General features: G+C 40.2%; 2 protein-coding genes across 3 annotated transcripts; both read right to left on the bottom strand.

The window, feature by feature from the left end:
* Window positions 1-1,067: 1,067 nt before the first annotated feature.
* On the bottom strand, window positions 1,068-6,408 carry LOC127375823 (eosinophil peroxidase-like). 2 transcript variants are annotated; one of them, XM_051422136.1, is made up of 15 exons: window positions 6,270-6,408; window positions 6,057-6,125; window positions 5,711-5,798; window positions 5,444-5,619; window positions 5,228-5,360; window positions 4,871-5,000; window positions 4,571-4,777; window positions 4,106-4,466; window positions 3,836-3,996; window positions 3,484-3,742; window positions 3,223-3,393; window positions 2,873-3,110; window positions 2,565-2,764; window positions 2,397-2,426; window positions 1,068-2,267 (listed from the first exon to the last, which is right to left on the bottom strand). In XM_051422136.1, the coding sequence occupies exons 2-15, from the start codon at window positions 6,121-6,123 to the stop codon at window positions 1,837-1,839; spliced, it is 2,652 nt and encodes an 883-aa protein (XP_051278096.1). In that variant the 5' UTR covers window positions 6,124-6,125; window positions 6,270-6,408; the 3' UTR covers window positions 1,068-1,836. The 2 variants fall into 2 exon arrangements, with proteins under 2 accessions (XP_051278096.1, XP_051278095.1); XM_051422135.1 differs by having other exon boundaries at window positions 2,397-2,429.
* Window positions 6,409-10,011: 3,603 nt separating this feature from the next.
* On the bottom strand, window positions 10,012-14,288 carry LOC127375824 (eosinophil peroxidase-like). Its single transcript, XM_051422138.1, has 13 exons — window positions 14,178-14,288; window positions 13,864-13,932; window positions 13,523-13,610; window positions 13,230-13,405; window positions 13,008-13,140; window positions 12,687-12,816; window positions 12,279-12,485; window positions 11,814-12,174; window positions 11,543-11,703; window positions 11,184-11,442; window positions 10,915-11,085; window positions 10,550-10,787; window positions 10,012-10,435 (listed from the first exon to the last, which is right to left on the bottom strand). The coding sequence occupies exons 1-13, from the start codon at window positions 14,182-14,184 to the stop codon at window positions 10,231-10,233; spliced, it is 2,205 nt and encodes a 734-aa protein (XP_051278098.1). The 5' UTR covers window positions 14,185-14,288; the 3' UTR covers window positions 10,012-10,230.
* Between the last annotated feature and the right edge of the window lie 869 nt (window positions 14,289-15,157).

A 15,157-nucleotide genomic window follows, 5' to 3' on the forward strand; every position in this document is an offset into this window, starting at 1 on the left:
CAAAACAAAGAACCTTGTCACAGTAAATGTTATGGCAGTGAGCCACCAGAGCTAAATCTGGCCCAGGTATCATTAATTAAAATTAATAACACCTGGAGGTTTTCAAGCAATTAAATGTCACAATATCTGCTGTAAAATTAAAAAAAGGATATTTGGCGAGTTTATTGGTATGTAGTGATGCCAGTAAACATTAAAACGTGCTGAAACAACTCTTAAAACCAGCTCATCCTGGACTCCAGCAGTCCACAGATTGCATTTAACTACTTTATGAAACTTATAATTGATTGGGTCACCACAACATAAAAAAATGTTTGTTGGTTCTTCAGATATAAGAGGACATCTCACCTCCAAGTGATGAAGGCACTCGCTCATGATAAGTCACATTGAATCCTGGTTTGCAGCAACACAGATGTACTGCAGGTAAAACCCACCAAAACTATTTGCTAAACCATCTACCCTTTTTCAAGATGACATCTTTATGATATACTGTAAATCCTTTGTACAGTAAATCCTTTGTTCCTGTAGATCACTAAATGATTGCTCTGGATGATCTGCATGATTTTCAGGATTTGTTATAGAAACTTTGGGGATTGTCTTGCATTCCTGATGAGTATAAATAACTCAGCTACTGAACTGTGTTTCTCCCAGCAGGTTCTTTCTAATCAATATCAAGAGGCTTATGGGGAAACAACGTTCTTAAATTAAGATATTGTAGATACAATATAAATAAATACAAATTCTGAGCAATCTTTCCCTTAATTTAGCTCCAAGTGATCAACTTACTTTAATTCTTTCCTTTGCTTTAACTGAAACTGTCAAACTGCAAAGATTAAACTTTCTGATTTATTTTGCAATATACCAGTATAGGCTACAAATCAACAGTTCAACTTGACAACCACCATATGCAGTGCAGGAGCTACACTTCACCCAAATATCAGGGTCCACTTTCCTGTCCTTAAAAAATTGTACGTCAGTGCCATCTAATGGTCTGCTTAAGAACATCATCAAATATTTCATCTTCTAAACTCTTGTTCTATATCATCATTGATTTCAGTCGGAGGCAGAGATTAATCTGTGCAACAAACATTTATTAATATCAAAGTTAAAGAGACTCAAAGTCAAAGACTCACAAAAGCTGGACATTTTATATTTTCCATCTATAGCTTATTCAAAGATTACCTGAGAGCTTATATTCACTTGCCAGAGATGGGCTGTAAAAGTTGTACTGAAGTGTAAACTTTTCAGAAAAGATAAAGGCAATTGGAAAATATCATAAAATGATTGATTCAAAAGAAATTAGAAAAGTATTATATGTCAATTTAGGTATTGCTTTTTCACATTATTGTTCAGTAGTTCAGCAGTATTTCAGTAATCAAGAGAAGAAAATGTAGAATCAGCTTTGCTCTTTTACAGTTCTGCAGATATCAGTGCATTATAAATATTTCTTCATTCAATAAAAACCTTTTAAACAACATAATAATGCTACAGGTTTTCAAACATTGTGCTTTTCCGTTAGCTAGGTCCACTACAAATAATTCATTTTAAGGAGTTATTTTGTCTTTAATTACTTTAGAGAGAGGCAGCTTCCCCATTTATAATTCCGATTAGTACTTCAGCAAACTCTATATAGCTCTGCTGACCTTTAACCTGAGAAAATGAGAATAATTTAGAGCCCCTGTGTGGGTGCCCAGGTCCTTCATTACTAGTAAAGTGGAGGTAACTGCACTGGAATGTGATAAGATGCTTCCCTTTCAATTAATTTAGACTAAATAACTGGTCAAAACAGACTTTTTGCAGTGTTTTGAAGATGTCATGGGTCAGCAGCTGTACAGTCACCTACTCAGTGAACAGCAGATGCCCTGAGAAGATACTGTCACTGGTCAGACCGTTGTTACCCTGTTTGGCCAACAGCCAGACCCTGTCTCCCTTCTCAAGCTTAACATAAGCGCTGCCACTGGCTGTGATGTAACCGTTCTGCTTGGTGGTGAATGAGTGCAGAATCAGCTCTCCGTTACGCATCAAATCCACGCTGGCAGAGATCTGGTTGATGGTACAGAAGAACTGGAACTCATAAACACCTGGACTCTGACAGGTAAAGTAGCCTGTCTTGGTGTCATAGCTGTTCTGTCCATTGTAGATGACCTCACGGAAGGAAACTGGTGCACCAGCTTTGGGGAAGTTGTTGCCCAGTCGCACAGAGAACGCAACTCTCACCGCGTTGCCAGGAGGTCCAGGGGGGCCTCTCAGACCACGTGGTCCTCTGGGTCCTGTGTGAAAGAAAAAAAAAAAGAGTCCAGTCATACCAAAGCAACTTTCCCATTGTGGTATTTAAGGTCATATTTTAGTATATCATCTTAAGTATTTTTGTATAATAGTACAGGAAGTGGTAGATTTACCTCGGGGTCCTACGGATCCACTTGATTCTCCTGCTAGAGGAAGAAAATGAAAGGGGAAAAAATCATATTAATAATAGTATATTTAAATATATTTTGAGAATACTCTAATGCTGGCACTGATCGTCTTCAGTCAAATGTGTCAGAGAGGATTTCAGGCCATCAACTCACCACCTTCCTTCCATGGACTCAGGTCAAAGGCAGGGATGTCCTGGCACTTGGCGTAACCGGGTCCTCGAGGCCGATACTGGAAGGGTCTTTTAGGTACTTCAGTAATACCGGTGTTATCACAGATTATGCGAGCAAGTGAAGTCTCTCTCAGGGACTCCCTCTGGGCCTCAGTGAAGACTCCCTCATTCTCCCACCAAAGTCTGAAATTGGAGAGTTTGGTAACATTTAAAGTCATGTAAAAGTGAATATAAAGATGCAGGTAACACAAATATCTCCACATCTGTAACAATGTAATTTATGTTATATACCGGTCTCCTTGGCGGATCTTCTGGAACTGGGTGGCAATCAGGCAGGCAAACAAAGGCCCCACTCTTCCTCCACGGACAAACGGCTCGGCCACTCCTCCCAGCCACACATCAATGTTGTCAGGTGTGCCGTAGAGATCCAGAAGTCTCTCAGCCAGATCAGTGTTGTTCAGCACTTCAGCCAGCTGTGCCTGGTTTTGTGGTTGTGACAGCCCACAGAACTTCCGCCATTTGTTGTAGCCTAAAAAGACATGTTGCAATGTTAAATGTTAAATATATGATCTGTAATGTCAGCAAAATACTACATTTGTCAGCAAAAGTCATTCTAAATGTAAATAAGACTAATTAAATACCAGGGAGTCCATGGTCTCTTCCTCTCTGCATGTTGAGAGCTGCCAGATCCAATGCCAAATCAGAGGAGAATTTAAACAGCCTATCCCTCAGCTCATCTGACATCATGTGATCCTGTGTGTTCAGCTTGGCCATGCTACCCACCAGGCCCCTCAGGACTGGGTCCAAACCACCTGAGGAAATCAAGAGATAATTTAATTGTAATCACTTTCATTCATTATCTGTTTAGAGAAGGACTAACAAGTTAAAGATCTTGGCCATACCTTCAAAGACGATTCTCCATGGTGTGAAGAAGGCTTTGTGCAGTAGTGGGCTTCGGTAATCAGGGTGCTCTTTGTACTCTTCATTCAGACGAAACATGAAAGGCTGAACCATCAGATGGGCAAATCTGTAGGCAGCGGTGGCAAACACATTGGAGATGCTTGGGTCCACATCTTCATCATAACCAGGGTAGGTGGACAGCTGCTTGGAAATGAAGTCTGGACCGACGATGTGGAGTAAGTAATCTCTGAAGGTGATAACCTGAAATACAAAAGATAAACTTTTAGTTAACTGAACAATGCAAGGACATACCATCCATCCCTTCAATCATTGAAAACAGTGCCTCTCTCTAACCTGGAAATATCCACCCATGATCTTGCGTGTCTCCTGGTAGATCGTCTCTCCGTCCCAGCGGGGGTTGAGCTTGGCCAGTGCACGTGCAAGACGGTTGTGTTCACGCAACAACAGTGTGTGCAAAGAGGTCAGACCAATGTTCTCATTGGATCGCTCGTCACCTTAAAAGTCACATAAAATGAGGGGAAAGTGTTGTCAGCCCCGTGCAATGCTTGGAATGACTCCTAACACTTTTACAGATTGTGCATCAGAGTTTTTGGTGCCACTCACCAGCCACAAAGCAGGGCACCTCCTGGGCATTACTGTCATTAGTAATTTTGGCTCTTGTGGCACACATGTTGACAGTCGCGTTGGAGAAGGGCAGGAGCTCACGACCGTTGTCAGTGTACTGTATGTTGACCCTCAACAGGCCCTCGTCTGTGGTGAGGTCCCTGAGGAAGCGAGCTTTGGCATCATCTGCACCGTACACCTGGCCTACATCGATGAAAGCTGTGAGAGTGTTCATCTGCTCACGGATATTGCTTGCACCAAAGATGTGGCCGGTGTTGCCAGATCCACAAGCTGGTGCTGAGCGGAAGAAGGGGATGCACTTGTCTGAGTTTTTGCGAAAACGGGGGTCTGTCTTGGGAATCTGTTTAGATGACAATAAGCAGTTAGTATCCAGTGTGTGTGTGTGTGTGTGTGTGTGTGTGTGTGTGTGTGTGTGTGTGTCTTTTATTGAGCAATGACACTGACCTCAATGGGGAAGCAGGGCTCTGTGCGTTCACAGCTGTGATCACAGTCAATACCGTTACTGAAGGAGCGGATGACGGGGGAGTGAGGAGTGAAGGTCAGGTCGTGATCAGTCCACTGGCCGAAGATTGTCACCAGGTGAGTGTAGAGTGGATCATCTTCCACGTCAGAGTTTGCTGTGCTCAGAATACGATTGGAGACTTCTCTTACCTGCGGACAGGATGCAGACAATGAGCAACTCGGTGAAAAAGGTTCTTCATCATGGGCATTGGCAGTGTAGTATTATAAAGTAAAATATATTACCAAAGGAAGAATTTGACTGTTGACTTTCAGCTCGCGGTCCCAACCTTTAGGCAGAGAGATTTCATCCTGGTACTCAGCAGGGAGCCAGCGGACAAAAGGTGTGTTGGAGGATCCCCTGCGGGTGTTTTGCCTGGGCAGGAGAAATAAATCCTGTATTTTATTCTGTTTATATTCTCCGTTTTTAAGATTACTTTCATGGCATTTTTGCATTTATTGAATGTTTTTTACTGAGCAAAAGGAAAGAGAAGAGTGACAACATGCAACTAAAGTCCCCAGACAAACTCATAGTCAGGGACACCATCAGTAGTACAAATTAGGAATTTGAATTTGAAAGGTTGTCATGCATTGCTGCCTCACCTGTTGTTGCAGACGCTGCTTGCAGTGCGAAACTTGTTTAAATCTGGAGTCGTCTTGCAGGAAGGGACACGATGACGGGCAGAGCAACCTGTCAGATCAGCAATGACCTGAAGGTCCTCCTCAGTGATCAGATCTGATTAACAGAATAGAAGAATGAGCAACTGAGCTGTAACCGATTTGCAAGTATATGTAAAGGTTCAGATAATATGTACACACCTGTGGCATTGATGGAGCGTTTTTGACGTTTTTCCAAAGACCTCTTGATAAGTTTCACGGCATTGTCCATGTAGTCTGCAGCACGCACAGCGGAGCGGGTTAACCCAGCAGGCTGCTTCAGCAACCGCAGGATGTCTGAAGGATTCGCTGCATTCCTCCTCACACGATCAATACTCCTGTTGTTTGGAGAGATCAGATCTATTAATATCTTCAGTAGTCATTTAATCTTTATCACTAAAGAATTGTTGAACAGGTTTGTACACTCACTGTTGCCTGGAGTATGAATAAGCAGAGTCCACATTAGCCTTTGCTGCACTCACGGCCCTTTCAATGACACTCCGGCTCAAACGTGATTCTGTAAACAAATGCATTATTTTATTTTATTTTAATTTTTTGGTTGGGCTCATTTTTAGGTTTAATTCATGCTACACAATTACATCTTTTAACAAAATATTTATTGTAACATAAATTAAGTACAAAACAAAACCTTTTTAACGCAAAAACAAGAGAATAAATAGTAATAGGATGAGATTATTTTAAATCGGCAAAACAGTAAATGTATCTAAAGCTATTTGTAGCTATTTAAAGTAAGACGATAGAGTAGGCTACTCACCAGCATCCACCTGATATTGTAGGAACAGGTAAAGACCAGCAGCAAGGAGGAATACAAACCGATTCATCTCTACAAAAACAGAAAAATATTCTGCAGTCATACACACAGGTCAAATAAATAACACTCATATATTTCCGAATTTCCCTCAAAACAAATGTTTTTAAATAGGCTACGACACAATCGAATACAGTATTATCGATCATAGGATATTACCTGCATCTATTGCGTAAAACTAAAGAGGGACATGAGAGTTAAAAATAAAGAAAATGAACGTGTAAAAAAGAGTGACACTCGTGTCCTGTACTCTCCTGTACCTTGAGTAGCCTACTACCTGTCCTACCTTATATCCGCTGCAGACGCGTCACTTGACGCCACATGTCATCAGGAATTTATGTCTTGAATAGATTTTCCTTTCCTGGTTCCTCGTCCATACCAAAACTGTTGAGCAACGTCACAGAAGTTTATCACATAGACAAAAAGCTTTTGCGGTGAGGAAATACAAACTCATAAATTGTGCCCTAATGCAACAAATCAATCGATATTCCGGTGAACCCAAGAGCAAAGAAAGGTCTACAACACACATATTATATTTTATTACCATTATTATATTTTTGTCGTTCTTTTGTTTCTCATCCCGCATTCGTGTCTGTTTGCTTGTCATTTACAATATGTTTTGTAAATACTGCATTGCCGTAAAAAACAAAGAAAAAGTGATGAGTTTGCAAATGCCTAAAATGTAATTATACTTGTTTAATGCACACATTTTCACACCTCGATACTGAAACCGCCCCTCATAAAATTGTTGGGTAACCAAACCAGAAAGAGCTGTCTCTGACCATGTCACCCCGCTCTCTCACACACAGTTCATACATATAGCTTCTGCATTACATAAAGCACCTGTTATTTCAATGTCTCTATTTTTTCTACTATTCTTTTTACTATTATTATTATTACTCAATTTACTATTGATTTTTTTTATATTTCTGAAAACTATATCTGAATATTAAATAGGCTATTTATACAAACAAGTATATAATAATATAAATCGTTATAGGTACTATACGGTGATTTTTTTTTTTTTTTTTTTTTTTTACTTAGTTGAACTCTGGTGTAACCTTTCAACGATGCATTCAACAGTAAATAACAACAATGTCAGAGATATCGCGTGCCCAGACAGTGCACACAACTTCCTGGATGGGAAAGTTTTAATAGGGTTTTCTGTTCAGCCACACAATGGTTCGAAAAAGGGAAACAGCCTCCAGCACCAATTCTAAGATGAATATAAGCCTATTATATGACTCAGTGACTCCATATCTACCTTTAAACACCAAACAGTGTGTGACTAAACTCACTTTGTAATCGGCTAATTTAAAAACATGGTGTATGAATACAAAATTAAGAAGATTCCAGCTGATTAATCAACAAAAAGAGGAGTTTGCTTCCTTTATTGTATTCTAAACAAATATGTGTAATAGCCATGCGCATGAGCAAACATACTAAAATATAACATTCTTCAAGTAACCACATCTCAATTTAACAATTTCAAAACAAGTAGGCAGCATTAAGTTGTGTTATTTTCTGTGTCAAAAGCTTTGATTGTTTAAATACAGCTGGAATGCTACATTTAAATGTAAGACTCCATCTATCCCCATTTGTGGTCTTATATACACGCTGGCTCACTGTCAGTGGGACGACTTGAATGGAAGAACCATCGTTAATGCTATAACACATGTCCTGCCATGAGAAGTCAATGTGTTTGCTGTAAAAAAAAAAAAAAAAGGCCAAAAGCAGTACTCAAATTTACTCCATCAGCGATCGCAGGAGAGATTACATCCCAGATTGGCAATTATGTGATTTTAGACAGAATTCCTGTATTTGATCCGAGGTGTGAGATCGTGGCGGATTGTATTCGTTGTTCATCTCACTGTATGCAGGAACAATGCTTCCTTTTCTTTTAAGAAAGCGTGTCTGTTCCGGATACATTTCACCCTCGTTCAAGGAAAGGGTTCAGACAACGCGGCTTCAATGGAATTAATAGGCAGACTACCTACTACCAAACCTCGTATTGGTTGACGGAAATGATGGAATCTTTAAACATAATACCACCCTAAAAGAGAGACATCATAATTGTTGACAATGTTGGAAATAAGTGTTTTCACTTAAACGTGTATTTTTATTCCTGCATCTAAACAATAAATTCATTTCTTATTTTGCACCTTTATGCATTATGACACATAGGACCATGTATTATTTCCCTTTTTAATCTAAACCAAAGGCCTATACCTGTATGGTTCGTTTTATGTGCTCCAGAATAATGTCATGGTGTTGTTAAATATCGTTGTCTTTGTAGAGATATTACTGTTCCTTTTTTTATATTGCTAATGTTTGGTCACTTACAGAAATCCATTTGAAGACCCTGATTTCCAAGCTGTACATACATACACTGGGTTGCCCTTTTGGCCTTTTGAATGAAGTCAGGAACCTTCCTTAAGTTATGGGTGAAAAAAGCAAAATGAATCACAATATCAATCTACAGTAATAAAGAATCTGAGCTGAATTTTGCAGGCAGCATGTCCGTTTATGTGTTGTCTGCAGTTATAAGGTATACAAATATCTACAAACTGTATATGTCTTATTCTCAAAAATGAGACTGGGATTATAGTCCCTTTGGTGATTTGCATTCAACAACTGTACTGTTGGGCTTGTCGGGCATTGACTGATTGTGAGAGGGATATTTAAGTTTTGTTGATTTGTTGGAGGGGTCGCCTCCCCTTTGAGAGCCAAGTGGTGGAGAGCTTAGCCTGGATTCACACCTAATAACTCAAAGTTGTGACTGTAAACTGTTGTTGCTGTTGGATGCAATACAGGGTAAACTCACCTAAACTAAGTTCATTGCATTTGCTTTACAGTTTACCTGCAGTCTGGCCAATATCTATGAAGTACTGTAAATCCTGTTTACAGGTTGAAAAAGTGTCACACTGCTGAGGTTATTTGGAAATAGATTCTTTAAAGTAGGCTTAAGATTTTCTTCTTTGATAAAGCTTAGGGCTGGCTCAGTAACAGTAATAGTAATAATAACAATAACAATAACAATAATAATATGATTACTATTATTATTATTATTGATCCCCCATTGTTGTGGCTATTGTCGTCGTCGTCGTCGTCATCATCATCATCATCATCTTTTTCATCTTCATCATCATCAGTCATTTCTATTAGTATAGTTGTTGCCACTGTTGTTGTTGTGCATCTTTGTCTCTGTTCTCTCTTTACCCATCTACCACCCTCTCTCCCTCTCTCTGTCTCCCTCTCTTTCTCTCTCTAACCCCAACTGGTCGAGGCAGACAGCCACCCACCTAGAGCTGGGGTCTGTCCGAGGTTTCTGCCTCTTAAAAGGAAGTTTTTCCTTGGCGCCTTCGCTAAGCGCTTGCTTATGGTGGGAACTGTTGGGTCTCTGTAAATAATTTTATATGGAGTAGAGTCTAGACCTGCTCTTTTTGAAAAGTGTCATGAGATAACTTTTGTTATGAATTGGCGCTATACAATTAAAACTGAATTGAATTGAATTGAATTGAATTGAAGAAAAATACCATCATAAAAAAGGAGGAACTGTGAAGGGAAAAAGCTGCTTTTGATGGCCCTTAAGCATTTCCTTAAGAATAAAGTACTGCACATATAGAAAAGTATATTGTATAAAGTAAATAAAAAATATGCTCTCTAAACCAATTTCATCTAATTTATAATTTGAAGCTCACACAGATAAAATTTGTAAGAGCTCAAACTTTGACACAGTGCAAGATCAAATGAGTTGATCATGTTATTTATTTCACTATTGTCTATAGCAAGCCAGCTTGACACCTGTATGCTTTGTAGGTTACATATGTTCTCCTGTTCCAATGTTGCACAGTACAACAACATAAATACTATAATAATTAAAAGAAATAATGAGTCATAGTTATCCTGAGTAAGCTCATTTATTATGTTCCACTTAACGTGGAAACTGCAAAGGAAAATAATTTCATTTGACACAACAAAGCACGAAAATATTAAAAATTAAACAGTGACACAGTTTGCAAACATTGGACCTTTGCGTCAGTAATGGTTTGAAGATTTCACCGAAGTCAGCAGCAGTAAAATTTACCCATCTATAGTAAGACTGCTGAAGTGAGGATTTCTACTTAATATTCTCCTTCCATGGACTGAGGTCGAAAGCAGGGATGTTTTTACATTTAGTGTAACGGGACTTGGTCTGGTACTGGAAGGGCCTGTCTGGCACCTGAGTGATACCAGTGTTGTCACAGATGATGCGGGACAGTGATGTCTGCTTCAGGGTCTCCCTCTGGGCCTCAGTGAAGACTCCCTCATTCTCCCACCAAAGTCTGAAATTGACAGTTTGTTAATGTTTAAAAGTGCAGCTACCACAACTATCTACACATATTTAGTACATGTCAGTCAGTTATGTGTAATTTCAGGTCTGTCTCCTGTCTGCTTACCGGTCTCCTTGACGGATCTTCTGGAACTGGGTGGCAATCAGACAGGCAAACAAAGGTCCCACTCTTCCTCCACGGACAAACGGCTCAGCCACTCCCCCGAGCCACACATCAATGTTGTTAGGTGTGCCGTAGAAATCCAGCAGCTTCTTGGCCAGGTCTTTATTTTTCAATACTTTTGCCAGCTGCCTCTGATTTTTTGGTTGTGACAACCCACAGAACTTGCGCCATTCGTTGTAGCCTAAAAAGGGGCACATGGTTTGAAAATGTTTTAGCATCAAGACACATATGATCTGTAACGTATGAAAAGGCAACATTTGAGAGATACAAGACAGAAAATAAATGGAAAGACTAAATCAGAGTAATACCAGGGAGTCCATGGTCTCTTCCTCTCTGCATGTTGAGAGCTGCCAGATCCAACGCCAACTCAGAGGAGAATTTAAACAGCCTATCCCTCAGCTCATCTGACATCATGTGATCCTGTGTGTTTAGCTTGGCCATGCGACCCACCAGGCCCCTGAGGACTGGGTCCAAACCACCTGAAGAAATCAAGAGATAATTTAATTAAATTACATTAATTTTAATTTAATAATATCTGTTTAGAGAAGGACTAACAAGTTAAAGATCTTGGCCATACCTTCAAAGACGATTCTCCATGGTGTGAAGAAGACTTTGTGCAGCAGTGGGTTTGGGTAATCAGGGTGTTCTTTGTACTCTTCATTCAGACGAAACATGACAGGCTGAACCATCAGATGGGCAAATCTGTAGGCAGCGGTGGCAAACACATTGGAGATGCTTGGGTCCACATCTTCATCATAACCAGGGTAGTCGGACAGCTGCTTGGTAATGAAGTCTGGACCGACGATGTGGAGTAAGTAATCTCTGAAGGTGATAACCTGAAATACAAAAGATAAACATTTAACTTTTAGTTAACTGAACAATGCAAGGACATACCATCCATCCCTTCAATCATTGAAAACTGTGCCTCTCTCTAACCTGGAAATATCCACCCATGATCTTGCGTGTCTCCTGGTAGAGTCTCTCTCCATTCCAGTGAGGGTTGAGTTTGGCCAGAGCACGTGCAAGACGGTTGTGTTCACGCAACAACAGTGTGTGCAAAGAGGTCAGACCAATGTTCTCATTGACTCGTTCGTCACCTTAAAAGTCACATAAAATGAGGGGGAAAGTGTTGTCAGCCCTGTGCAATGCTTGGAATGAATCTTAACACTTTTATGGATTGTACATCAGAGTTTTCCGTGCCACTCACCAGCCACAAAGCAGGGCACCTCCTGAACATCAACCTCATTAGTAATTTTGGCTCGTGTGGCACACATGTTGACAGTCGCGTTGGAGAAGGGCAGGAGCTCACGACCGTTGTCAGTGTACTGTGTGTTGACCCTCAACAGGCCCTCGTCTGTGGTGAGGTCCCTGAGGAAGCGAGCTTTGGCATCATCTGCACCGTACACCTGGCCTACATCGATGAAAGCTGTGAGAGTGTTCATCTGCTCACGGATATTGCTTGCACCAAAGATGTGGCCGGTGTTGCCAGATCCACAAGCTGGTGCTGAGCGGAAGAAGGGGATGCACTTGTCTGAGTTTTTGCGAAAACGGGGGTCTGTCTTGGGAATCTGTTTAGATGACAATAAGCAGTTAGTATCCAGTGTGTGTGTGTGTGTGTGTGTGTGTGTGTGTGTGTGTGTTTTCATGTCTTTTATTGAGCAATGACACTGACCTCAATGGGGAAGCAGGGCTCTGTGCGTTCACAGCTGTGATCACAGTCAATACCGTTACTGAAGGAGCGGATGACGGGGGAGTGAGGAGTGAAGCTCAGGTCGTGATCAGTCCACTGGCCGAAGATTGTCACCAGGTGAGTGTAGAGTGGATCATTTTCCACTTCAGAGTTTGCTGTTTTCAGAATGCAGTTGGACACTTCTCTTACCTGTGGACAGGATGCGGACAATGAGCAACTCGGTGAAAGTGAGAAAATACCTTAATGTTCAGTGTGTTGCTGTTCTATATATTGTTCAGCAGTATTGTCTTTTCCCACCTCCTCAGGAGCTTTGTCAGATGTCTTTACATTTACTCTCATTATTTGTACAGTAAATAACATACTTTATAGAGAATATATATAATATATTACCAAAGGAAGAAGTCGTTTGTTGACTCTAAGCTTAGGGTTCCAGCCCTTGGGCAGAGAGATTTTATCTTGGTACTCAGCCGGGAGCCAGCGGGTGAGAGGTGTGTTGGAGGATCCCCTGCGGGTGTTTATTCTAGGCAAAACAAAATAAAAAATTCTTTCACTTTGTCTTGCAAGTGGGTGCATGATTTACAGCATATACCAGAATACGAGATCACTGCCAGCAGGGATGTTTAGCAGTCACTTAGCTCTGTACATGTTTGTAACTTGTTTCTTTCCAGGTTTGCCAATTAGGTTAAAGTTGCCACTTAGCAGTTGCCTCACCTGTTGTTGCAGACGCCGCTTGCAGTGCGAAACTGGTTTAAATTTGGAGTCGTCTTGCAAGAAGGGACACGATGGCGGGCAGAGCAGCCTGTCAGATCAGCAATGACCTGAAGGTCCTCCTCAGTGATCAGATCTGATTAACAGCGGCAAGGAATACACATCTTAGCTGTGACCTGGATCCACTTGTATGGAAAATTCAAGGAACCTATTTTGGATACACACCTGTGGCATTGATGGAGCGTTTTTGACGTTTTTCCAAAGACCTCTTGATCAGTTTCACGGCATTGTCCATGTAGTCTGCAGCACGCACAGCGGAGCGGGTTAACCCAGCAGGCTGCTTCAGCAACCGCAGGATGTCTGAAGGATTTGCTGCATTCCTCTTCACACGATCAATACTCCTGTTGTTTGGAGAGATCAGATCTATAAGCTATCAGATGTTACAGCTTCTGATGATGCCATTTGTTTGTCATTCACTGCATAACTTGTGCAGCAATTCAGCAGGTTTATATACTCACTCTCTTCTGGAGTACTCATAGGCCGAGTCCACTGTGGCCTTGGCTTCAATCACAGCCTTTTCAATGACACTTCTGCTCAAATGAGGTTCTGAAGTCAAAAAACATCTTTCAGTTTGTCGTAAACACAATCCAGTCACATTTCTTAATCTTTCTTAATATTAAGGTTTTTCAAGTTTTACAGATTATTCTTTTAATATACATTAAATATAAACTCAGATGTTTATCTGAGATCTTCTGTATTTATTTTATTTAAATTTTAAAAAATTAACTGTAGTAGTAGAAGACAATGGGAGACTATTTTATACACATTTTTGTACTAATTTGATAGGGATTGTACTCACCAGCATCCACATGGCTTTGCAAACACAAGCAAAGACCTGCAGCTATCAGGCAAAAAACCCACTTCATTTCTGAAAAACGAACATAGTCCTGTCACTGATCAAATAACCAAAATGCATAAAATAAAGATTTCTTTTCTGACTTTTCTTTCAAATAATTCTTTCTAATCTTGTCAAATAAATACTTATACTATAAACTATAAAGATATATACAAAAGTGTATAGTTGCCTGAATGTGAACTACAACTACATACATACTATGGTGTGAAGAAACATCATATAAAGTTAAAGGTATAAAGTAAGTTTGATCACAGTACCTGTCATGTCCTGCAAGTCCCAGTTTAATCTACGAGCTGCAGTCAGGAGTCGGTGCCATCCACAATAATTTGCTCTCTTTATATATTTAACACATGTGCCAGGAGACACCCCTTGGTAACACCCAAGATATGTATTTACAAATGCTCAAATAAATATACATGTTGTTTAACTGGAAACTAAACCCTCCACTGCCAAGAATTTCACCAATCAACTAAACCCTGTCAGTCAAAATGAATCCTTGATGATTCAGCTTTGTGAACAATGGCCATATTTTCCACCGAGAGACTGAGAGAAAGGAAGACTTTTCCAATTGTCTTTAGATTTATGGAATTATTTCATAATTGGTGAAAGACCCTGTGATTTTTTCAGATAAAATTCTATCAGACCAACTAAGTTTGACATTTTGACCAGATCAAACTGACTCCTGCCCACATAGGCTCATTTTCAGAACCAGCTCCCTATTGTTTATTGTGAGTATGTGATTTTGCCTCTCTGGCCAACATCTATTATCTATTCATCAAGATCCTTCTCAGTACCCCCAAGTTTCTGTCATATTTCTATAACATCTCAGGTACTATACTGAAGTCAAATAAAAAAATATGCTAAACAACCTAATACTTACAAATACTAACAATACACCACTACATCACAGTTCAATATTTCAGGTGTAAAGGATTTTACTAGTTAGAGGCTTTTGGACACACTTTGTTTCACTTCACCTCCTACAATATTTCTAAATAACTCATGGAGCAACATACAATCCTCCCCTATCAGGTCCACCCAGAAAAGTATACAGCTAATCAGTTACAGTTCAGACTCCTTCTGCCTGCAGAGGAGAACACACAATACACGTGAAGCAGCATACTAGCTTTTGTATCCATTGCATTGTTCTCTGCTATCATCACTTGAGTTGTTCTGCAGGGCACCACTAAAACCTTAAGTGAAGCAGCTTTTAGCTCTTTTGCTCCAAGCTGTAGAG

The sequence above is a fragment of the Dicentrarchus labrax genome, unplaced genomic scaffold (genome assembly GCF_905237075.1).
Source record: "Dicentrarchus labrax unplaced genomic scaffold, dlabrax2021, whole genome shotgun sequence".
NCBI lineage: Eukaryota > Metazoa > Chordata > Actinopteri > Moronidae > Dicentrarchus > Dicentrarchus labrax.